Source organism: Lycorma delicatula, chromosome 7 (genome assembly GCF_047948215.1).
Source record: "Lycorma delicatula isolate Av1 chromosome 7, ASM4794821v1, whole genome shotgun sequence".
Taxonomy (NCBI): domain Eukaryota; kingdom Metazoa; phylum Arthropoda; class Insecta; order Hemiptera; family Fulgoridae; genus Lycorma; species Lycorma delicatula.
The window spans coordinates 33,878,436-33,905,499 of record NC_134461.1 but is presented as its reverse complement, the minus strand read 5'-3'; the positions used below and the strand labels follow the sequence as shown (position 1 = coordinate 33,905,499).

General features: G+C 28.9%; 1 protein-coding gene across 2 annotated transcripts in view; it reads left to right on the top strand.

Annotated features, from left to right (window-relative positions):
• LOC142327313 (uncharacterized) overlaps window positions 1-24,928 on the top strand; it is a 48,419-nt gene extending 23,491 nt beyond the window's left edge. For both annotated transcript variants that reach the window (XM_075370233.1, XM_075370232.1), the window contains 6 exons: window positions 3,111-3,362; window positions 5,198-5,286; window positions 6,783-6,939; window positions 13,826-13,890; window positions 15,609-15,678; window positions 22,807-24,928. In XM_075370233.1, the coding sequence (XP_075226348.1) occupies window positions 3,111-3,362; window positions 5,198-5,286; window positions 6,783-6,939; window positions 13,826-13,890; window positions 15,609-15,678; window positions 22,807-23,001 (828 nt within the window). In that variant the 3' untranslated portion in view covers window positions 23,002-24,928. The remainder of the gene's footprint in view (window positions 1-3,110; window positions 3,363-5,197; window positions 5,287-6,782; window positions 6,940-13,825; window positions 13,891-15,608; window positions 15,679-22,806) is intronic.
• Window positions 24,929-27,064: the final 2,136 nt, after the last annotated feature.

Below are 27,064 nucleotides of genomic sequence, written 5' to 3'. Positions count from 1 at the left end.
TATTTTATTACTACCATAAAGATGAAAACATTGTAGAATTATTCCCTATATGACGTTTGATTTTTGAGTTATTTTTGGTTAAATTTAAAAAAATATTGCTAAAAATGAATTTGCAAGTATTATGTGCAGAGCAGTGTTCAAGAAAAAAGTTGTATTATTTCTATTGAAATTTTCAGAAAATATATTAAAAACAAATGCAGAATTCAACATTTTTCATCAGTTATAAAAACTGCCTAGGTGGTACATTTTTCCTTACAAAATACTATTTTGAATATAAAAATATGTCTAAAAATTTGGTTATTATAACTGATGAAAAACCATTGCCATAAATGACAACGTTTTCACGCTTATAACTGATATGGTTTTTTTAAATTAAAGCTTAAAGTTAGCACTGTATGCAAATTGTAGTAAATATAATGTTAGTTATAGAAAAGTAGAATTTCCCATTTAAATTGGAGTTAAGAGTAAGGGTTGTATTATTTTACAACCCTTAAATAAAATAATAGCATGATTTTTTATATTTTTAATTAAGAATGGAAAAACTGTTCTTTATTTTTGCATTTTCCTTAATTTTTCCAACTGATTGCTTAATAATTCATATTTTTAAGGGTAGCAGGAAAACTATGAAAAGTATAACTTATTGAGTTATAACAACATAGCTGATCTCATTTTGTGTGACTGGAATACCTTTTTTTAAATACCGTATTTATTCAAGTACCCCCTGCCTTTTTTTCTTGTAATTGGAGAGAAAAAATAAGGGTGCGTGGGTTACTTGAAACATAGCCTTTAGCCAGGATAATGTATGTAAAGTAAACATTTTCTTAGAAGTACTTAAATTCAATCAATAAATTACATTAGGCTTTTGCCGGATGCCGCTTATACAGAAATACATCCTTAATTATTAACATCCTGTTCATATTATTGATAGGAACGAAGTTACGGTATTTTTATAAAACTGATTCATTCTGTATAGGCTGCATCCGGTTTAATGACACTACAGTTACAATATCGGTTACCCATCGTCGTCTTGTCTATTCGCCATAGTCATTGTACTGTTTATATATGTGGACGGTTATGTGCATTTTATCTGTTCAGTTTATCTTGTAAAGTCTTATACGGTGATTTATTTTAATTACAGTATTAAATTGAGTACAAAAGGACAGTGTCTACGATCTTTTACAGTAAATGAAAAACTGCGCGTTAGAGAAGAGGCTGAAAAAATTGGAAATTGGGCGGCAGGAAGATAATTTGATGTAGATGAAAGCTGCATTCGAGACTGGCATAAGAAGAAACAACTTCGGGTGAAAGGCACTACTAATAAAAGGGCTTAAAACCAAAATACACAGACATAGAAAAAAAATTGTATGACTTTGTTATGGAAAAAAGGTTATGCTGTCACGACAGAAATGTGTCAGTCATATGCTCGTGAAATCGCTAAATCATTGAATAAAGTTGATTTTAAAGCAAGTCGTGGATGGATAACACGATTTTTTGCATGAAATGATTTGTCAATAAGATGAAAGATGACCATTCCTCAACAAATTCCAGACGCTTATGAACAAAAAAATATTACATTTTCACAAATACATAATAAATCTTAGATAAAAACTATTTGCCTTCTCAAATAGGAAACGCTGATCAAACCCCTGTATATTTTGAAATGCCATTTGACAAAATCGTAAACAAAAAAGGTGAAAAAAGTATTAACGATTCGCACTGGTGATAATGAAAAACAAAGGTGTAGTGTTATGCTTTGCATTACTTCTGATGGATCAAAATTACCTCCGTACATTGTTTTTAAAAGAAAAACTCTTCCTACAGTACAGGTAAATGGAGTTATTATCAGAGCACAGGAATCAGGTTGGATGGATGAAACCTTAATTTTAGATTGGATCAGCTATGTATGGGAAAAGCGATCAGGAGATTTACTTAATAAAAAAAATACTGGTATGCTAGTAATGGATAGTTATTGGGGGCATACGATTGATAAATTGAAAGACATTTTAAAAAAGGTTATGACAGACCAAGGAATAATTCCAGGCGGATTGACATCTCTACTGCAACCACTAGATGTCTGCATTAATAAACCATTCAAATCTGCATTAAAACAACTGTACAGTAAGTGGATGGCTGATGAAAATTTCTTTCTCACGCCTACAGGAAGAATCAAACACCCAGATTTTAACCAGATTTGTGTTTGGATAAAAGATGCTTGGGAAGGTATTTCCATGGAATTAGTAAGGAAAAGTTTAAAAAAATGCGGAATATCTAATGAACTTAGTGGTAGTGAAGACGATCACCTGTGGCAGAGTGACGTGGAGACTACCTGTAACTCTTCTACAGACATTGGACAGTGACAGTGATTAATTAAAAATAAAATCCCATATTAAAAAGTGTATTGAAATGATCCTTTTCAACATGATACTTTCTTTTCGTTTTACTGGCATACTGATTCTGAACTAAACTAGTACTTACGGTAATTAATTGTTAATGTAATATTAATATTGTAATTTAAATGAACGAATTAAATGCTTTACTTTCTGAATATTTTTGTATTTACGTATTTTTTTATCATATCTGTTGCACTTTAAAATACTGGTATATACTCAATTTTTTTTTTTTTAGTCTGGAAAATCGAGGTTCGGGGTTTATTCAGGGGCGAGGGGTACTCGAATAAATACGGTAATAATTATTTGAATTTGCAATAAAAATTGAAAGTTCTTAGTTAGCTAAATTAAAATATTTATATTAAATTTAAATTAAAATTGAATAATTTTATGAATTAGAGGTTGTGTTATTGAAAAAAGAGAGAAGGACATCTAGGAGGATTCATGAGAATGAGATGGTTATTCCAGGATGGAGGTTGATAGGTTGGCTGAAAGGAATAGAAGAGTATGTGCAGAAGAAAGGAAAGAATGAAAGGTAGTCATGGAACAGATTTGGAATAAGCAGGGAGAATTAGAGTGAAGAGTTCAAACCAGATCTGGTTAGCACTTGAAACTGCATATGGTAAAGAGTAATTACAATGTGAATTTAAAAAAAAAAGTTATTTTATGTATTTTTCTCTCTTTTTAATTTTAAAGTTGGTTTTATTAACATTTCTTTTACAGCTAATTTCTTTGAATGACTACTGTAGGAGTTTTCCATCTGGTATACATCAGTATCCAATTCTCACAGATTATGAGAAAGAAATGTTTCGGTTGTGTGATTTACATGCAAGTAGCCCTTCTGTATATAGTGATCAATTAACAACCTACTATTCAAGTGGACAGCAGGTACCAAAAAAAGAATCTGAAAAATCTGTTAATGAAAAACCTTCAATAGATCAGTTGGAACATATTAAAGTTGTTCTTTCTAAAGATGTAAGTTATAATTTTCATTGAAAATATTTTAGGCTATTTCTTAATTACATGCTTAAAAGTATATTTTATAAACTCACTTTAAGTTGCATTGTATAATTTGTACACACCCTAGTATTCAGATTTATGGTAGCCTTTATTTTGTTGATAAATTCTGTGTGTGATTAAAAAATAATTGTCTATCATGCTACTTTGCATAGATCAGAATACATTTTATATTACTGTATAGTCCATGTTAAGAATGGTAAGTATGTTTTTCACAGATAACAAAAAAGAAGTGCTCAGCATTTTCTTGAAAAGCTTTTTAATGATTTATGAATTATTAGAAAAAAGTGTTTACAAAAAATTAACCATATTATTTTCTTTTATTATGCTGTCTTCAGAAGTTTTGCCACCATAATGAAAATTTTTATCTTATCAACTGTTGTGCAAAGTAGTCAGATAGATAACTTAAGTTATCAGACCACAATATTTTCAGTGAAACTCCATTTATTTACCCATCTTCCTTACACTTTGTCATATGAGATATATTCTATTCAAGTTATTTTAAATTAATACTCAAACCCTTAAATCCTCCAAACATTATAATGCTTGAGAACAATACTCTGCATCTCAAATTCATTTTGATTTTGTATCCTGTAAGGATTGTAATCTCTTTCCCATAAGGGAGAACCAAATAAATATAACAACATACAAAGAATTAGCTGATATCCATTTGTATACAGCAAAAGAAGCTTTTCATTATTATCGTATGTCATTTTATTTTTTACTTTGCTTTCCTTTGAATTACGATTACATGCATTTATTCTACTATTTATACTTTTTATCTCTTTTTGACCTTAAATTCACTTTTTATTTACAAACATAGGTAATGAAGCCCAGCCTATGTATTGGTTAAAATGGGTGAAGCCCACTCATTGTAACCACTGTGGGTTACAATGTAAAAGAGCTTTATGAAGGGTCAATCCTACATATAGGAGAGGTAAAAGAAAATATGTTTACATTATCTATAAAAAAATGTTATTTTGTTGTGTAGTTTTGTAACATAAAATTTAAATTTAAAAATAAAAACACTGAAATAACTTTTTTTAAAGTGCTGTTGTGTAGCTGAAGTGCTAATAGAACATGACTCAAAAGGTAGGATTTAATTTTAACATCTACTTCACTAGGATTTAAGATTATATAGTGAATTTATTTAATAAATTTTATAAAAATTTGTTTAATAAAATTATTAATTTTTTAATTAATTATATAAAAATCACATCTTAAATCATTATATATATTCAATTAAATACATCACCATTCATCAAATTACATTAAAAATGAAATAAATAATAAAAATGTTAGTTGAAGTTGTTTTTGTTTGGTAATAATAATAATAATAATATTAGATGATAATATTTATTACATAAAATATAACATATAACATATAAACATATTTATATATTTAAATATATATTTATACATTATTTATTTAAATATAACATGTAAACATATTTATATAACATATAATATAAAATTTACTTCGTTTAATGATAATATTAGTCGTCAAATGAAATTGTGTTTTTTTCCATGGTATTTGCACAAGTGTAATATTTGTGCATAACTGAGACTATGTATGTTTTTCTTCGTCATATGAAAAAAATCTACATTTTTCTGTAATACCAAAAATGAGAGAAATATACTGAAAATATGTATGTTAGGTAAAAATTTCTTTTGAATGTGTCATAGAATTTTTGTACAATTTTTTGCTGTGTAGATAACTAGTCAAACTGAGTAAAACTTAATATATTATATCAGATAAAAAAATTAATCTATATTTTATTTATTTTTTTTAGCTTCCTAATTTATTTACAAAAACTATGGATTTTTCGATTTATCATCCTGAATTAATATTTGAAAATAATATTAGAGGGATTCGAACAGTGTAAGTTAATCTAATTTTTACTAATTTTCTAATTGATTTATTTACTATTACAATTAATTTTATGATTTTGGTTTATTTGCCTATTTTAAGTATTATTTGTGTTGTTCATACTACATACAAGGTTGGTTGTTAAAGTTTTAAACTTTGTTTTATGGTAAGAATCTAGTTTCAGGTTCAATACTTGGCAAGTCTGGTATTTTTTCACTTATCATTTTATTCATCCTGCCTACCTCATGGAAATATATATAAAGTATCTTCAGTTTATAACAGTACAATAGAAAAATAAATAAAAATTGCTGCTCCTGCAAGATAGAACAGAACTTAATGTTATACTACTCTACAATCTTTACCAGTATAATCTCAGTGAGTTTTGCCCATCTGTCAGGTACATGGTGGTGATGATGACAAGATAACTGTAGAATGTATTTGTTTGATACAGTGATTTTTGTTAATCACTAATCACTGTTAATTATGAGGTTATGAGGGTGCTGTTTGGAGTAGAAGACTGCATCGTTGCCTGAAAGGTAGATCATTCATAATGATTATGTGTATGCCATAGTGCATTCATCAGAGAGAGTTCTAGCCAAAAAAGTCTGTTTACTACCTACTTTTTCAATTAATCCTCTTGTGATTTCTGGTTGTTCTAAAATTAGACTGTGTTAAAAAGATACAAGATTTTTGACATTGTTGATATTCAGTATAGTGGGATAAAAGAATTGAAGAGTATTATGATAAAAGAGTTTCTGATCTGTTTCCAGAAACAAGAACACTATCTAAACCAATATATAAATGCAGGAAAGTGCTTCATAGGTCATAGTACCCACTAATGTACAATTTTAAATTGTGTGTTTTTATTGGTGCAGTTTGTAATTTAAATTGTCATACCTTATATATTAAAAATTGGACTTTCAGAATTGTTAAATACTAGGTAAATGTTAGAAAATAAATAAACATAAGATATATTTAAATTTCAAACACATTTTTATGCAAAATATATGTAAGATATTAAATCAGCTGAATTCATTTTATAAACAAAAATGATTACATGACACTTAAAGCCTTTGCTCGCTTTGTGATGCATTTTTAACTTAAGAAATAAAACAACCACCTTTTTATATCCCCTTGTTTTGTTTTCATTTTTACATTATTATGTAAATAAAAAAAAAACCTTAGACCTCATAATGCCTCTCCCACTTTGATTTCTTGGATTTACTCCATTTGAAATCAATTAACAGTATATTTTATCATAATATTAGATCCCAGAATAAAAATTAGGGTTTCTGCAAAAATAAATAAATAAATAATGCTAGTTTGTTAGTATTTGATATGTATAATCAAATAAAATTTTAAATCTTATTTATTTACAAGGATTAGTGATGTTTTATTGTTACAGATTCAAAATAAAAGTTAATATTTTTTTAATAATAAGATATTAAAATTTTATAGTGTTCATTTAGTTGAAAGTAATATAGTAATATCTTGATTTTTATTTTTAGAGGTGTTTATCATTTTGTAAAACAAGTTGCATTATTAAGGACAGTTGGACACCTAAAGTTTGCGTTTGTTAAATTTGATTTATTAAAAATCACTTCTCATCCTGAAGACAGTACTGTTAAAGTTAGATGGAGAATACGTGGCGTATCAGGCTTGAAGGTATTTGATTTTTTTTTAATTGAAATTTTTATTAATATGTTTGGTGCAAGCTATGGTATTAAAGTTTATGGTTAATTAAACTTTTTTTTTATTATAAGTAATTAAAAGTTAACGCACTTCATCAGTTTCTATAATGTGCTATTTTTTTGAACTTGCCAGATTTTAAATCCTTAATTTTTTAAAAATCAGACCTTTGTATTGCCAAGGAAGATAGAGAATTAAAAAAGTTTATTATGTATCCCACAAATATTGTTTTTTATTATAAAGATGTAGTAACTTACTGACATACATAACTATTCTACTTATGAACTTAGTCCGACATATCTGTGCTAATAAATCAAAATTTGATAATTAAATAATTATAATCAGGGAGTCTTTTTTGATTTTCTTCTAATGTAAAATATTGATGTTATTTGTCAGATATTTACAATAGTTGCAATTATGCTCAAAAGCTTTGTTGTTATTTTGCTCCAACATTATTTATTAATTTCCCTTTATAATCCTTATATACTATTTATTTATTTACTTATACCAATTATTTAAGTAAATAATAAATAATTTGTATACAAAATTTATTCCTTTTCTAATAATAAAATGTTATATTTACACTGGATTTGAAGCAAAGAAACATTGGGAAATTACCAAGATGGTTACCATGTCATTGAAGTAAACAGTAGGACCCCTGATTTGCCAGGAGTAGAGCCAACAACAATAACCAAGTGACAAATAGATGTGGTGAAAAAGACATCACACACACACACACACACACACACACACACACACACACACACACACACACACACACACACACACACACATACAGAGAGAGAGAGAGAGAGAGAGTGGGAGAGAGAATAATTCTAAAAACAATAAATAACTAAAAATTATTAACAATAATAATGCTATTAGCTTTGAGTGGCTGTTGTAATTTTGTATTATAAAGTTAAAACTCATTTATACCTGTTCACTGAATTTAGATTAAATCTTGTTAATATTAAAAGTGAATTTTAAAGCATATAGAAATCTCACACTTAACAAAAACAAAAAAAGAAGAAAACATTCCCTTAACAACACAAACCAGTCTAAACAAGATATTTTCTTTAGTCATTGCAGTGCTGCCAACCTACTGTTTTTATTTATTGTGGGGTAAAGTTAAGATCATATTTATTGTACTTTGTTGGCTTTTATTTGTAAATTAATTTCATAGTCTAGATACATAAAAAGAACAATTTTAATATAATCATAATTATTAATAATATATTATTATTAATATAATTAAAATACAATAATATATAATATTATATCATAATATAAGTGAGGAATATGCAAGTATTCATTTCATTTCTGCTTATTGTGTAATGTTGATAATGTTGTACAATCTGTTGAGGAATACTACTTGAAATCTGTCAGCTGAAGGACTTACAATTAGATCATTAAATACTTACAGGCATAGAATACTCACTCATTAAATACTTATAGAATCGGAACAGTAAAGAAGTGATGATAAATACAAAGAGTGTAGGGAAGTTTTGTACTATGACTTTATTTTTTATAAATTCTCAAAATAAACTCTACCACACGTTATGCACTTCTCTGTCCTTTGAAACCAGTCTTCAAAGAAACCCTGCCCTGTTTCAGAGATCTGGGTATACTCATTGTTCCAGCCCTTAGGAGGTCATTAGTGCTTGTAAAGTGCCTCTCTTTCAGTTTGTTCTTCATCTGGGGGAGCGATATGAAGTCACATGTAGCAGGATCAGGTGCAGGTGCTTTAACAGTTGTTCTGGTCTTGGCCAAATACTCTGAGCAAATTTTGGAGCATTATCATGGTGAAAAAACCTTGTGTTTATCCTTGAGTTTGGATGTAGCTTCTTGAGAGCTTTGAGAACTTTAGGTAGGAATTACTCAGTATACCACTTCTCTATAACCATCTTCTGTATTTTCAACATAACTCACTCTAAAACTCCTCTCACCCTAATAATTTTGGCCACCATGATGTGGATTTTCAAACAGCTACGGAGTTTTTTTCATCTTCAAACACCCACACCATGTTCTGAGCCTTGGTTGGGGTGTCATTTCTACAGCTAAGTTTCCTCATCTTTCACAACACTGTTTACAAGGAAATTTCCTCACTTAATTTTTCAGTAAATGTCTGATGTGGTGTTATAGGTAATGTTTTTATTTCATCTAATAATTAAAGTAATGCTATTGTAATGGTTACCTAAACCTTCCTCTAAATGAGCTTCTACAGCTTTTAGAGGAAATCCTACTAGTGGATCCAACATATATGCAATTTAACATGGTTGGGCACCAACTCATCTTTACTAAAGAAATCAAGAACTAGCCTTGAATTTCAGAAATGCAATCTCATCACTTACTGAGCTAAATTGGGGCCATTTATGAACATTATAAACAGTTAAAATTATTTCACAAAATTTAATTTTGTGAAATAATTCCTTTATGAAGTAATAATGTTGCTTGTGAAAATATTCTCTTGTAAATATCAGCAACTGATTTTATTTTAAATTCTGTGTTGGGCATAATTTTTCTTAATTGTTTATTGGAAGTATCATGTATTCTTGTGACACATTTGCTGTTTATTTTTTCTTAAAAAAAATTTCCAGAATTGAATATTCTATAAGATTAGAAGCAAAATTTTATTTTGTTTTTCTTCAGTTATAATTTTTCCCTAAAAATGAAAAAAAGTTAAATTTTTCAGCTATTTCTTTAACAATACTGATTGATTTTTTATGATCACCAGAATTTATCATTAAGTATTTAATGCGCAATATTGGGACAAATTTTTTTTAAATGCCTTGTATAATGTAAGATCTTAATTGAACCGTGCACATGGGTTACATTTTTAGGATTGTTGTTGACCACTGACTAATGTGGGTAATACATTTAAAAGAGCTGAAGGTAAAATGTCTAAAAATGCTAGACATACTGAGAGTTCTAATACTCATTGGGGAGCTGATATCGAGTATGCATGTTGCACTTCTATCAAATTCTAGTCTGTTCCCATTTAGACTTTGGCTGCATGGTTCTGTGGTAAGTCTATTAATGGACAGTGGTGAGCCATATCTTTGGAATAGATGAAGTGATCTGCTCCTGTGTAGCTTGCTTTAAAGTACAACCATATCAATCCTAACTTTGATGCGATGTTCTCTAACCTGCATCTTAGTCGATATCAGGAACAGCTGAGATCTACTGCTGCGCTAGGCATCAGAGCTCAGCGCCTTTTCTTTGCTCTAAATATTCAATTACCTCCAGTTCTTACTGTTATTCAGTGTTATTATACCCGTTGGTGGCCATTTGATATAAATGACTGTTTTAGTCTTTGTAGACATCAAACTGTATGAATCCAGTGATTTTGCAAGAAAAATTTTATAATATAAATAGCATGAATCCTGATGGTTTAGTTTATACAGATGGCTCTAAACATGATAATTCTGTTTATTTACTTTTGTGGATGTACATTTATGTTAGAACATAGTGTTTTTGTTGCGGAGTTGTGTGCTATTAATAAAATAAGGCCTCTTAAATATTATTAGCCCAACATATTAACACTTGTCTGTTCAGATTCCATAAGGGCCTTGCAGGCAATTAGCAACATTTACTCCAGACTCCCTATTGTCTGTGAGATTTGCCTCTATCATTTCTGAGATGATACAGTGTAATACAAGTGTGACCTTCTGCTGGATCCCCAGCCAAGTTGGAATTTCAGGCTATGAGCGTGCTGATCATCTGGCAAAAGAGGCTTGTTTGCAACCTCCTTTCATTAATCGCATTGCTTTTGATGACCTTGGCTGTTTTCTTAAGAGTGGTCCATGATGAGTGGCAAAGTGAAAAAAAATTAAAATTTTTTTAAATTAAAAAAATTGTTGAAAGAAAATTTAAATTGTTGAGGGCAACATTAAATGTTACTCCCAACAATAAACTTTGTCCTGTTAATAACACTGTGTTACCATGAAGCTCCTCATTCAGGAATAACTGTAGAGAGGAGATTATTATTTGCCATTTGTGAATAGCGCACACTAAACTTGCTCACAGACACCTCCTGAATCAGACCGATGCACCTGTTTGTGTTTGCTGCAACTACCAAGTAATGGTCCACCTCATCTTTGTGGACATTGTTATGTACACCACTGTTTTTTGCTTTGGAAGTTTAAACTAGGAGCTAACATCCAAAATATCTTAGGCAACAATGTATCAATGTTATCAATTTTCTTGTGATTTCTTCAAGGGCTTGCATCTTGGATTCAAATATTTGATTATGCGTATGTGTTTTTCATCATTTATGCCATCTGGTATTTGTGAGTTGTTTTAAGTTACATTTTTATTATTGTATTCACTGTGTTTTTATTTTGCCTGTAGCATATGACATAGACGTTCTACACATATGCTGCGCTTTTATATTAATGTTGTTTAATTTTTTAATTATTTTTATATTTAAGTTAATTTTAATTATTTTTACTACAGTAATAACATAATATATTAATACTGTAGTGTTGATAATGACACTTCATTGAGTGCCCAGGAAAAAACTGCCATTTTGGATTGCTTTATCTATAAGACAAAAAATAAGGAAACTCTTTTGACTGGTTATACCATGGTTAAATTAACTTTTTTCATTGCTTTAATCAGTGGAATATGCCTGGTAAATTTTAGCTGGAATGTGTAATAAACATAATATAATCAGACATCTTAATTAAATTATATATATGTTCACGATTAATATATTCTTAAAATTATAATTTCTTTTTTGGATGATGATAAATTTATTTTTTCATTATTTTAAGCACTTAAATAATATATTTATCATTATAATATAAAACAGCATTGGGATATTAGTTGATATTTTATAATACATGTAAAATTATTTGTTTCTATTTATTAAGTTATACACTTATTCTTTATGGTGTAAAATTACATAAAATATTTTACTTTATGACTTAATCATAAAATTTGATTGCCACAGATTTGTTAGTAATGCTAGTTTATTGCATTCAGTATTATATTAAATATTATTAATTATGTACAATTTTTAACTTTTTCTAATTAAGATTATTTTTACTTAGTTTCTCTTATTACATTTTTTGTAGTGTAATTTATTATGCATCATTTTACGTAGAGTTGTGTGTCAGTTATAAATTTTTGATTATGTTTAATTTTATTTCAAATAGGAAACATAGATGATTAATTAAATGCAACAGTAAATTAATTACAGTATAAATAGTTACAGGAGTATATATTAGTTCATTAATTTACTGATTACTAAATGATTATTTTCACCTTTTCCTGATTAAGGAGTATGCCAGCCAGCTTCCAGATAATATACATGAAATCACAGTAATTTTATTTAGTTGTGCTACCTTTTAATTTTTTTTTAACCTTTTTAAAAAGTTAAATTATCAGATTTTTAAAAATATTTTATTTTCACATTCGCTTGGTTTCATAGCCTTACTTTCAAACCCACTGGGTTGGTCTAGTGGGTGATCTCATCATCACAAATCAGCTGATTTCAAAGTCGAGAGTTCTAAGGTTCAAATGCTAGTAGACAGTTACTTTTATACAGATTTGAATACTAAATCATGCATACCGGGGTGTTTTTTGGTGATATGGTTTCAATTAACCACATATTTCTGTGATGGACAGCCTGAGACTGTACATGACTACACTTCATTTACGTTCATGCATATCGTCCTCATTCATCTTCTGAAGTAATATCTAACAGTGGTTCTGGAGACTAAACAGAAAAAACAGAGCCTTACTTTCAGCTGCATTTTTACAATCTTTCATCCAGTTTGCTTTACATTTGATTTTACGGTTATCGTGATAGTGTATACAGTTTCAGATCACATAGTTGTCTATAAATTAGGTTATAACTGTATCTTATTAAAAATGACAGATATAAATTAGATTATGGGTGATAGATTATATGTAGAAAATGATGTGAATAGGTTTAATGATATATACATTGAGAGTAAGGTTATTATCAAGGAAAACTATGTAATTTATTTTCATTAAATGATCTAAATAGCAATTTAATTTAAAGTATTGTATCTCTGATACTGTAATTCAGTAAAAAGTTGGTAAAAATGCTTTATATCTGTAATTCATGTAAATGTGTTCAACAGAATTGGCACCATATACATCCAAGTTCTTCTTGAACATACGTGTGTTCATGTAAAAATGTTAGGCAGAAAAGAATTTCTTCTGTACATTATTGGATTTAAGTAAGAGTTGATTCATTTTGCAAAGTATGATATAAAGTGTATTATTGCAACAATTGTTGGTATGTGTGTGCACATACATACAAACACATGTAAAAAATTTCTAAGTGATAAGAAGGCTGGGAACAATTTTATAACTTTACTGTTTGAACTTAAAAGCTTGAATTTTTCTCTAAATCGGACATTAAATTTAACAAAAAAGAAGCATTGGAAGGAATAATTTTCAAACTGTATTAGAGGGTATGGGATATTAAGCTCTCTAGAATTAAAAGAAGTTCCATAAATCTTTCATTTGTATAACCCAAAATATTGTAATTTGATGTGATTTTAACTGATTTTTTTTATGCCTGATGATGTAGTCCTTAATACAACACCAAATTGGGGCTAGCTTTTTAAAATATTTTATTGGTTTTAAAAATTTTTATTGAACTTTTTTTTTAGTAACATTTCTCCCTTATGTAACATAGTAATTAAGATCATGAAGGTTTTAACAATTTTCATCTTTATCATTGGAGTAATGTTATATTCTAAGCTCTATACAAATGCTGAGAAATTTCAACAATATTTCCAGTTTATAAATAAATAAATAAATATATGAATTATAATAATTATATATGAATATAAATATATATAAATTATTTCTGATTTTTCAGGTATTGCTGCTGTTTTGGAAAATAAAGATTTGGGATTTAAAAGAATCTTTAAAAGCTGAAGAATCGTGAGTATACATTATATTTTATTGTTATTATTATCAGCATATATAATGACAGCTAATCCTTTCAAATTGTGGTTACAGAAATTATTACCTGAATTTTAAACTAGGGAAATCCAAAATGTTAGAATAAACAGTGGTAAGTACCACTAGAATTTCTTTTGTTTTCGTAGAATTTTTAATATTTGAAAAGATAATTGCGATAAAATTATTGACAAAAACCATTATGCGTGCATTTGTAAGTAATACTTTCAGTAAGTTTACTAATGACTCTCATTAAGTATAAAACCTGCAGAATGTATCTTAAATGTTAATAAAACCTTTCCATGCATCAGTGAACATATTTTCCTAAAATGAAATAAACTAGGTCAAAATAATCACTCAACTTGGAAAATTTAGACTGAAATGTTAGAAACATTATATTTGCTAGCTATTCATTGACTGTTCAGAGTGAATTTGTTATTTTTAATTTATTTTAATTAAGTTGTATTTATTTTCAGATTTCTAATGATGAATTAAAATCTAAAAAAAGAAGAATTTATTTACCTTATTTCTGTGATGTTAGTAGCTTACTGTTGTTAAATTTATTTATCAACTTCAACAAATCTTGATAATAAAAGCTTAAAAATAGAAATACATATCTGCAAGTAGTTTTCTCCTAAACAGCATTGTGTTTCACAATGTCTGTTAAACTTTCTGTTTCTGTGTTGTTTATTCATCTATATGTAAAAAAAATATATATATAAAATGTTCAAAACATAATGTCTACTTCAAATCTGTCATCAATTTTACTATGTATTTTGTTCAATCCTTTTTGGCCAAGGGAGGGAAAATTGTAATTTCTTCTGTTCGAATATCATTGTACTAGCAAGTGTTCCGTTATCGTCCAGAATGATAATAAACCGAGTTCTCTTGTTAGTTTACATTCAAGGAGTGCTGCATTTCACAATTTGTTTTTTTTGGACAAAAAAACAGAATCTTTTGAAACATTATAATGTTTCATAAGGCAGAAATGTGTTGTGGACATCTAGAACTAATAACGATGTTAGCAGACTGTCTAACATACAGACAAAATATTGTGGATATCTTGAGTATGCATCATTGAGGTGTTTAATAATAGCCAAACATCTGTATTTGATGAGCCCTTGAAAGACCCATCTCATTATCAATGATTAAAATATTTTGCGCAGATGTTATTCTTGTTCACGTTTTGGAGTGAGGAATGACTATCAATGCCTATCATAACAAGGAAACTTCCAGTAATCTTTGACAGGTTCTCAAAATTAACATTCTGATTGATTTTCTCACAGAATCATTCTCATACATGAAATGCATCCTTGTATGTTGCAGAAACCAATGCCTCGCCTTTAAAAGTGTACCAATAGGAAACTATGACTAATCCACCATAGAGCCCCAACAATCTCCCCCTCCTAGACTGACTTTCAGTTATGCAGAAAGTTAAAGGATCATCTCTGAGAAATTTATTTAGTCAACAATGAAGAAGTAAAAAGAAAAAAACAAAAACAGTATTCTGAGGGGATTTGGATGGAATGTACTCGTTTAATAAACTCATTTACAATTAGGACAAATGCTTATCCAATTTTGGCAGTTACATAGAAAAGATAAAAAAAGTATGTAAATCATTGTTAATATTTTCTACAGTATTACCATATTTCAATTGATTATAAATTATTTGTGTAAGATTTTTAACTTCTGTTATATAGATGGTATGATGGATTCTCAGTCTTCTATGTTGGTGGCGATGGAAAAGTATATAAACATATTGCTGATAAGGTAAGATTCTGTATTTATAGTTACAATAATAAAGCATTGTTAACTGATTATAATTGTTCCTGTTTTTTATTTTCATCTAATTATTTGTTTTGATTTATCAATTTAAAAGGAAGTAATAAAGATAAACTGAAAAAAATTTACTAGATACAGAAGTTACTTACAAACTTATATTACTTCTTAAATAGACCCTGCCCAAATTCAAGCTCTTGAATTTACACTGACGCTGGTAGTGGTGACTTTACTGCTGCTGGTACCACCAAAGTAACCTATCTGTTCTTTGGCTCCATCAATGAGTTCATCATTGCTTTTGAAATGTGTAACCAGGTCATTCACCAGTTTTGTGAACTAATGAAAGTCAGACAGTGCCAAATTAGAACTATGAGGAGGATTATAAAAAATCTGGCATTTAAACTTTTTTAGTACACTCTTAATGCAGCATGATGTAGGCTGTGAATCGTCATGCAAAATAATGATGCTCTTTCATTATCTTCTCTTGCCTGTTATTTTTTATTGCCCTCCACGCTTTGTCAACAATAAACGTCTGCAGTTATTGTCATACTCAGGTTTATAAATTCTTAAATAAAATTCTTTTATAGTCCCAAAACCATAGTATCCATAATTTTTTTGGGCTTGTTTGGTGAGTGTATGTGCATCCACTGTTTGGATTGTAGTTTTTCTCAGTATCAATGAACTGAATCCATGGCTCATCCCCAGTAACTATACTTTCAAGAAATTCACTTCCTGGTATTGCTGAAGAAATGTCAGTGCCATTCTCATTGAAGGATTAGGATACCAAAGAAGGCCCCAAAAAAAAAGATGTGGGATAAGGAATTAAAGAAATAATGAAATTGGAGATCCATAAACTATGTGGGGTTTATGTAGGAAAATTAAAATAAATGTTGAGTTTAATGAATGATAGGATGATACCGTTTAGGTAGAAAATTTATGTTGATTTGGAGATTGGGTTTATGTAGGAAAATTAAAATAAATGTTGAGTTTAATGAATGATAGGATGATACCGTTCAGGTAGAAAATTTATGTTGATTTGGAGATTGGGTTTATGTAGGAAAATTAAAATAAATGTTGAGTTTAATGAATGATAGGATGATACCGTTCAGGTAGAAAATTTATGTTGATTTGGAGATCGTGGTTTGTATAGGGTAATGCTAGGGCTGGAACAATCCCTTGAACCGGTATGAGAATGAAGATACTTGATATATAAGATGAAATAATAGATATTTAATTTATAATAAGATTCACTAAACTAAAAGACATAGTTGCACATAATGATACACTCGCTGACTGAGCGGTGCCATATTACTTACAAACAAAGCAATAAGTGCTATTGCTCGCTGGCAGAGCAAAGTCTGTGTTGCCCAAGACAAATGTTAATCACACTGACTTAATGATTGGTTACCATCAAACCTTATATTAAGAGTTCTCCCACCACTTCTCAATGTCCAACACCCATTGTTTTCGTTTCATGGTTATCTATAAGTTGTTTCGATATCCTTTGTGTATAGTACTTAATGAAAACTCAATCTGTCTATAACAATTCCAAGAAGTGTGGATCTTGAAATGTGAGAAGAATATTCAGTAAGTTCATTAATTGTGAAGCGGTGTTTATCACAAATGGCACATTCAGTTTTTTCAACAAGTTCATCACTCACAATGTAGTATGTCGTCCTTTTCCTTTGTCGTTATGCACATAACTTAACCCTTCACTGAATTTCCTCCAATATTCTCTCGTAGAACCATCATTCATTTTGTTATAATTAAATTATGCCTAGTGGATCTTGGCTGCAGATGTTCCTTCTGCTTGCAAAAAAGCAAATGATGTTACATACCTTATCACTGTGGAAGCTGGAACAATAGCCTCCATATTTCACCATGTAATACAAGCAGTAGACTTTATTAGTCAGATGAGTATTGGTGATTGACTGTCTGTGATGATATTTAAGGTTAGTTGATGTCACTGCGCGCATATGCTATGTTACTATTGAAACTGATTTGTTTGTAATGCCTGACCGGTGGTGAACAGCCTATATATATATTGTTTTGACTATTGTATATTAAATTTTTATTATTATTATTTTTGATATTTATTTTAATTATTAATATTTATAAAATGAAGTAATTTTGTGCACATAATTATCCTTTTTTTTGTACATTTATTTTCTGGTTATTATAAAATAAACTGTTACTGATGGTCAGTGATGATCCCTCCTGGTGTTTTGTATATCTTAATATTAAAATTATAGTACTTAATAAAAATTATGAGTGGCGCCATGGAAGTTATTCTTCTAGAGATTTTTTAGAGTTAATTATGCAGCTTCTTCTTTAGTGATTGGCAATGTTGTTAATGACACCTGTTTTTATGAATTGAGATCAGTACATGTTCACTCTATAGTATCTTTCTTATTAAATACTTCTAGAAGCATAGCAGATTATAACGCATTAAATATAAAAAATTATGGCAATTCTATAATACTGTGAAGTCTTTGTAAGACGACCAGCCCTGGTTTCAGACTATTTTGGTATTTTTGTAGAGGTCACCATGGAGAACATAATTGTTAGTGTAGCCATAATAATTTCTTAAAGGTGTGCTGGTGTGTGGCTATAATAATTCTCATTAAAGGTTTATGGAAATTAATGTTTTTAAATTTAAAAAAACATAATTGGAAGTACAGAAGAAATTCCTTTCATAAAATTAAAGAAGTCTAGTCAGTTGATTTACATATTACTGTACAAACCTAAATATTTCAGTTGACAATAATGGAAAAAAATATAAAATAAAACAGGTTCTCAGAACAGATTAATAGTTTTTGTAAAACAGAAGTAAATGTTAAACATGAAAGTAAATACTGTAAACAAGCGGATAATTAATTTTATGTTTTAAACAAGTGTGTATTGAAAAATACTATAAATACAAAGTACAATATTAACACATATTTTGTTTACTAACCTCTAAAAACGCATATTACTTGAAGTATTTGTTGGAGTGAAGTCTGCCTATTTGACTTCATCTTTTGTTTAATTGCTTCCTTTTCTAACACAATTTCAACTTAATAAAGCAAGTCAACAATTTTATTATTACGAAGATTACGAGCTTTGTTTTAATTTGTTGACACAATTTAAAGCATCATCCAAAGGAACAGCCAGGATTTCTTCATCTTCCATCATAGTCTCTTTTTAATCTTTTGAAGTAAAAGCATTAGCATGCTTATCCAGAATTTCTTTCTCCCAATCATTTTCATTTTCAATCTCTTCGTTTTCATTAAAGTGAACATCAGTGACAATTCCGATCTGCTGACGTAATTCTATGACTTCATTTTAATTTTAAATTACAGTTTCTTCATCTTCCTCAGGTAACCCAAAATCAATACCACCTTTCTTAAAACCCTTTTTTACTTTGTTTCCATTGACACTAATCCATGCTTCCTTTCCATGTTCCATTATATATGTCAAAGGAATTTTTTTAATCATCTATATTTTGAATTGAGTCGATAACTGTTGCAAGAACAGTTATTATTCAACAGCAATAATGAAGTTTAAATAATTAAATTATTCAAACATCTAAAGGTTGTAATTTACTTGCAGTTTAGCAGTAAAAACAATAAATAAGTGTTATTTAACGATAACTTCAGGTGACGTGGGGCATTGTCCAAAATTAGTAGCACTTTTCTGACTTGTTTTTTCAATTTTCATTGAATTTTTCTATCAGTGAAAATTGAGCCTATCATCCAAGCATTATTTGTGTACCATTCTATTTTCAGTTTGGACATTTTGTCATTTTTTTGGTCAAGATGTTTCAAAAACATAGTAATTGTTTATTATTAATTGAGGTTCTTTTTCTCTTATAACATGACACACATCATTTATTCTGTTTTACTTTTTCTAGTACTACTTGCATTAGTATATTTCAATGTCAAATACTTGGTTGGTAAAGCTTGATAAAAACTCACATTTTGTCAATGTTGTAAATGTCCTTTAGATCATAATCTTTTATTAATGATGGCAACTGTTGTAATCACACTGTCATTATGTTTTCATTGACAGATTCACTTTCACCACACAAATTTTGTAAAATATTATTGTTTCAGTGCAAAATTTTTCCAACCAACCACTGCTTCCAGTAAAAGTCTCGATTTGAAATTGTTATGTAACTTGCAGCGTTGCCTTGTTGAAGTTTACTGCTGATAGGTAATTTTCATGCTCGGGCACCTTCAAACCAAGCCAAAATCATTCAGTTCTTTTTACGGTTATTGTTTTCTTTTTCTGTATTTATATTAACATTTTTGAACCATTTTTCTGTTAAACTCTTTTTCCTTTTAAAATTTTTTGGATTTGTATTTCACCACAATCGCATTTTTCTGCTAATTTTCTTTGACAGTCCACAGCCATCAATACAATAACTTTCAGTCCACAACCATCATCTTCAATAACTTTTAATCGTGCTTCTTAATTTAATGTTTTGATTCTGTTTTTTCCTGGCATTTTACTAATGAAATTAAAAATAAAACTGTACAGTAACAAAAATTTTAAAAGAAAAAATCTAAAAAATCAATGTTAAACAGAGACAGATCATGCATATAACTCAACTGAATGTAATAATGATAAAGTCAGAACTGAAGTCTGCAGGGAACTGACTAGCTGGTGAAAGACATAACAGTGTTTTTGTTTGCCTCTGTAATGTTAGAATTGTGGATTCTATAAAGTAGGCTATGGTAAACATTTTGGGCAAATGTGACTAAAAATGATTGGATAAGCAGTGTAATTTTGTATATGATTTAAATTTACTTTTTCTTGTCTTATTTTTGTAAATGATTGAAAAGTTTTTGTACTAGAATTAAAATTTTCTCCTAATCTACTATTAAATTTGTGACAAACATTTAGTATTTTACCAAAAAAAAAAAAAAAACAATAATTTAGTGGTTGCCTTTAATGAATATTTGATGGTCTTAGTCAAGTTAGGGAATGTTCATCTTAGACCATTCTTAGTCAGTATCAATATTATATATCAGTCATAGTCAGTATTACAATTTATTTATGTTCTGAGAAGTATTGGTCTTCTACAGAGGTGGTCACCATAAAGAATTTTAATTGTATATCTATTTTACTAGCTTAGTGCAGTGGCTTTGTTTTGTTTTCTGGTAGTTCACCTGCATAAACTCTTAACAAAAAATAAATAAAATGAAAACAAAATGACTATTTGATTTCCATTTAATCCTAATTGATGAGCACATCATACCATTTTGCGAACTTCAGAATATAAGATTTGTGTACTTATCATAATTTTAATTTTTTTTCTGTACTGAAAGTGCCTGTGAATATGGAAGGAGTATTGTATTGTGATATCACAAAAAAATTTAAGTCTGTCAGAGTGGCTGAGGTGATTAGTGGTAGCTTACTCAATGTGAGTTTATAATTTGAGGCTGGGCTGAACCAGTTATATAGAATGAGTGATTTGAAACCAAACCGCTACAGACGAAACACAGTTTTGATGTGTAGAATTTAATAATGACTGTAAAAAAGAAACCGTAAATTAAATTCTGTATTTACATTAGCTAAACTTTACATATTTATCATATATTTACAAAAGATGTTGGAAGTTAGTGCCTTGTGATGCACTTTGTGAGTGCGATGCACCTTTGTGAAGTCATATTGAGTCACCTGATACAAATTCAGTTAATCGATAGTGTAGCGATCTGATTCATAAACTCTACCCTTGAAAGGAAAAAATCACAACTAGAGAAATCTGGGAAATGTGTGGAGGCCATGTCCTCTGCTGAGACTGCATGAATGCATGTTACTGAATCGTTTGATGTGTGGCATGTTGCTCCATCTTGTTGGAAGAAGCTGTACACTCTTTTTCATAATCTGTTAACTGAGCATAACATTTTAAAAAAATTGTATGATTTTGTAATGACTGTCTGGTCAAAATATATTGGTCCCATTATATGATTACCAGAAACAGGATACCATTCATTGATTTTCTCATCATGAAGTGGATGTTCATCTGATGAGGATTTTCAGTTGTCCAATATTTGATGTTGTGCAAATTAACATGCTCAGTTGAATGAAACCATCCTCATCTAACATGAAATACATCAGGTCTATTGTCTGTTTGTCTGTGGTATGTTTGTTTAACGACACTGTTTTGAGAAGCTAGTCGCAATTTTAAAGATATTTTGCCTGCTGTTCTCTTAAATTGTTGTATAGTTGTTACATGGTAAAGTTTCACATTTAAACTGGGACAATCTTATGGCAATTTGTGTATTTTACACAGTTTTATTGTTATAACTAGCATATAGATTTTTAAATCGACAGAAATTCTTTAAATATTGGTAGTGGTCCTAACAGAATGTTGCCTATTTCATTTTGCGATTGAAACTAACCCTGTTGTATGTCAGTTTTTAATCAAATCATATATGATACTCATTTCTGGGTTGCTAACATTTGGAAAATTTTCTGTTTCTGTGAATATTTTATGCATTTCTTGAAAGAATGCATGGAAGCCTCCACTACAGCAACCCTTTTCTTGATGGAATGTGGAATTTTAGAAAAACACAACTGCAAAGATACTGCACTGAAGCATGAACCGTGAACTGTTTACAGCTGATAACAATACACAAGAATAGCAACTACACAACCAGCAGTGGCACTAGAAGTATCAATGCCACTCAAATAACTGCAGTTGAGCCGCTAAGTCGTTCACCCAGTGGCAGTAATGCTATGTTGGCAGTGCTATTGGTTCCTTGATACTGACCTGGGTGTACATTCTGTTGTTGGTTCTACCAAAGAACAAATTCTGGCCTGGTTATTGACAGACAATAATTAGCTACAGATACTGATTACATTAACAAAAGATGTAGCTGCCTAAGGGGTACAGAATCAATCTGTGTTACATGTCTGGAGACTTGCAAAACATCATACAAATTAGTTAGTTTAAACTTTTGATTTTTATTTAATATTCTTAGTTTTTTTAAAACTCGTGGTTGTTCTTCCAATCAAAGTTTCATATTGAATGTATGTTTTCTAGTGGTTAGTTTTATATATCTGATTTATTTTTTTTTTGCTTTAATAGTATGTTCATACACTAAAATTTTAATTTTTTTAATTTTTAAGATGCAACCTGATAACGATCAACAGGAAGTTATTCAGAAGACTCCACTAGCAGCAAAATTAGCATTACTGTTAGGCATTGCACCACGTTCAACAACATGGGGTGATATGTCCACCCTAGCATCTGACTGCACTAAGTTACAGATAGGATCAAGTTGTCTGACAAAGGTTATGTTGCCTCTTGATAAAATTGAATAATGCAACTAACTTTGTCATACATATATATATATGTATTTCGTAGAACTCATTAGAATTCATTTGTTCAGTTCGATTTAATTCGATTTCGATTATATTCGACACAGCATTCCTTACAGGAACTATTAAATATAGTAATTGTATTATATGATAGCTACTTACATTAAGTTTGCTCTCATAAATTATTAAATTATTGTAGTTAGTGCCCTGTTTTGTTTTTGTCATTGCTTGTTAGCCATGTTTCATGTGCCACTCCCTGTATTACATGTTTTTATTATTAATTTATTACTTTTTTTTAGTGTATTAAATTTTTACAATTATTAAGCTCTTTTACAGTGAAAATAAATTAAATTGATAAAAATATAATTTAAGAATTGTTTTAAGAGTTTTATTTATTTAAAAAATAATAGTATTTCAGCATTGAACATAAAAGTAATTGATTGTACTTCTGGACAAAATTTCATTTATGTAATAAATTAATAATAACAGAATGTATATGTGATAAAAAAATATTAATTATATTTTTAAAATTTATTATAATTGATATGATGACAATTTAAAAACATTGTGACGAGCCTGTGATTAACTTATATTAATATTATTTTAAATTGAAATCAGTTGTTAATGTGTTGTAAGTTTTTTCATATTTTTGTTAAATTTAAAAATATTCTTTAAAACAAATAATTTTTATTCAGTATTTGTTATAATAACATAATGATCATTATATATTTCTTGAAAGTATTTTTCTTCCTGTAATTAGTAAAACATTATTTTTATCTTCCTTTGGTTTACATCCAAGCAAATTATATAAGTATTTTTACTGAGATTTTTTATAGGTTAAACCTTATTCAGTACTTATCACCTTATATCTTTTTATTCATTCATAATGAATAAATAATCTACTTTACTGATAGTTTTAGGAGTTACAGAAGCTCCATTACTTGCAACATAATGTCATTTCATGAATTAGTTCCTCTGTAAATCATTTATTTTCTTCAGGCTATTTCGGTATTTATAAACTAAGGTTGAAATTCACTGAAAATAACAGCTTGTTGAATATACTTTGATTATAAATAGTATAGATTAAAATGATAAACATTGACAAACATATGGTTTTGTGATTTGTTGGGTTATTTTAAAGTATGGTAATTCAATTTTTATTATAATGAATACGTATAAAAAAAAGTATGCTTCTTAACAACTATTTAAGATATACGTAGCAAAATAGTTTTATTCTTTTGTTTGTGCATGTTAGTAACCTATTAACAATTATATAAACAGTTTATAGTTATTTTTTGTTGTTTGGATTAAGCTTATATATATATAAATTTTATTCATGTTAATAGAAAGACATATTTGTTATTTGGTAGGTTGCAAATTAGCCGTATAAATGATAAATTAATATTTTGGGTATTAGAATGTTTTGGAATCCATGTTGTAAGTATTAATTCATTTTAAATAATATTAATTTTATTTAAAAGTACCTAAAAATTAAAATTTCATATTTGATTTTGTATCATAATTATGAAAATGTATTGTGATTATTTCAAAGCAATGTGATGTAAAACATTAGAGCAAGTATTAAATCATTGCAATAGTGTTTTCATTTTATAATTTTCATAATCTGTAAAATAATTTTTTTATAATACTTCTATTGCATATTGATTTATGCTTGGATATTGATTTATGTTATATTTGTAGTAAAACTAAATGGCAACAGTAATGTTTTCTGTGTGTTAACAGGAAGAAAATTTTTTTGAAAATTACTGGTATGAATTTAAACTATAATGTTTAAAATGTTGTGAGCCTAATAATAATTTTAATTTAAAGAATTTTATTAAAATTCCATTTCAGATTTTGTTGTTTCATTATTATAGTGCACGGATATTGTTAACACGTTTGTTGTAAATATAGATAAATTAAAAATTTATGTATGAAATTTTTTTTTATAATGTAAGAGAAACATTTTTAATTGTAAGAGAAGTATGTGGCTCAGCTTATGCGGAATACAACTTTACCAAAAGTTCTGATTGTAGTGCAATCTCTAAATTGGAAACTAAGTCACTGTACTGGACCAGAAGTGACCAAGTAGAACGGTTGTCATCTTGTGGTGGAGTAGAGTTAGAAGATTATGGAACGTAACCGAATTGATTATTTTGTGACAGATACTGCAGTTGTCAGCCCACAATTACATAAATTTGATTTATTTGGATAAAACTATTCTATTAAATTTTTAATGTTATTTAGAATAAATTACTATAATCATTAAAAATAAATGCCGACCTCTGTGGCAGAGTGGTAGCATCTCAGACTTCATCCAGTGGTCCTGGGTTCAAATCCTGGTTAGACATGACATTTTTCCTGTGCTACAAAATTTTCACTACAGCACACGCTTCAAGCTTATATGGTGAATTAATGATAGAAAAATACCTACATTGTCATCTTGTAATTTTTCTTTCCTGATTTATGTGAATCTATTAAAAAATAATGTGTAGTTGTTGTTAGCCAAACCCATGCTTTGGCTATCGACTACATATTTATTTTTGTACAGTGTATTATTTTCCTATTTGCAGTTGAGGCAATTTACCCCTTTCTTTTCTTTTTCCCAAAAACAAGAAATTCATTACATTAGGTTTTGGGGATCTGCATAAAAAATGCATTATTTTGTAATAAAGATATAAGTTTTGTTTCTGTGTACTACTTGTCCCAGATGTTTTTATGGTTTTACTGGATCTAAAGCACTATATGGAAGAAACACAGATTTGAATATCTTGTTCAGCATCACATGACATGTATGTGATTTGCAACAATGTATTTGGCTTAGTAAAGAAAACATCCAGAAACCACATTTCATTACTCATTTTTCCTGGTAAATATGGAATAGGAAGCTTGTTATTCTTGATGAATAACAAGTAGGCTTATTCTTGAAGCTCTTATTCTTGATGAAGAATAAATAAGCTTAGAAAATAACTATATTAATAATAGTTATTCCCAAACAATAACTATGTTAATGTTAGGGAATAATATATCTTGTGATTGGCCACATATAATTAAATTTGAGAATGTTAAAACTGTTTATGTATTTACTTTTAATGTAATTTGCCTGCCTCATTTTGAGTTTATTTTTATAAAAGACAAAATTCTTTATTCTTTAAAAATCTAGAAAAACAGTTTAGTTCTGTTATATGTGTTAAATTAATTTAGTAACACTAAGTTAATTAATTTAACTAACTTTTTTAAAAGCGATTGTAATCCCTACAACATGTCCTAAAATATTTAGATTTGGAAGATTTAATATGCAATAACAAAAATATACGTAATTTTCTGTTGAGATTGGTTTATGGTGTCTTAATTTAAAATGTTTTTATGAGATGAGACTTTTAATACAAATTTTAGCAGTATCTTATATGTATAAATTTTTTTTGTGTGATGCAATATACTGCATTACTGTACTTGGTTCATCAAATGCTTTGATTACTTGCACTAGTTTTACCAAAATGTTCTCAGAGATGTAAAATTGTGTCAGGATGAAGTGGAGGTCAAACATCTTTCTATGTGGAGAGTTGACTGATCATTAACCAGCCAGACCAAATAAATTTTAATTGTACCAATTGCTTGGTTTTATTTCTGAGTAACCTTTACATGTTTGTTTATAATTAACAAAATATCTTTACTTTGAAACATCTATGTAAATGAGTATATTATCATTTCACAAACAAAATTGCAGTTCTCAATTAAATAAAGTTGCACTAGATATCTCATTCACTCTTAAAAATCTTCTGCCTTGTCTTTAAGCATTGGACCACTGACACTAACAACTTTCCAAATTATAGTGGCAAACCATTTATTCAGAGCTACTTCAAGCAAGTGGGTCCTCTCCATCACGTTTTCTTTTCTGAAATGTTCCTTAATCTTTTAACGGCCATTCTTGGTGTATTTTATCTTCCTTTAGCACGATATGAGCTATCGCACTTTTCAGTACACTGGTTAGTTATAGTTTATGCTGGCTTAAGTTAGGTGGATAAGTTTTTATTTCGTCAAGAAGCTTTATTCATTCACCCAATGT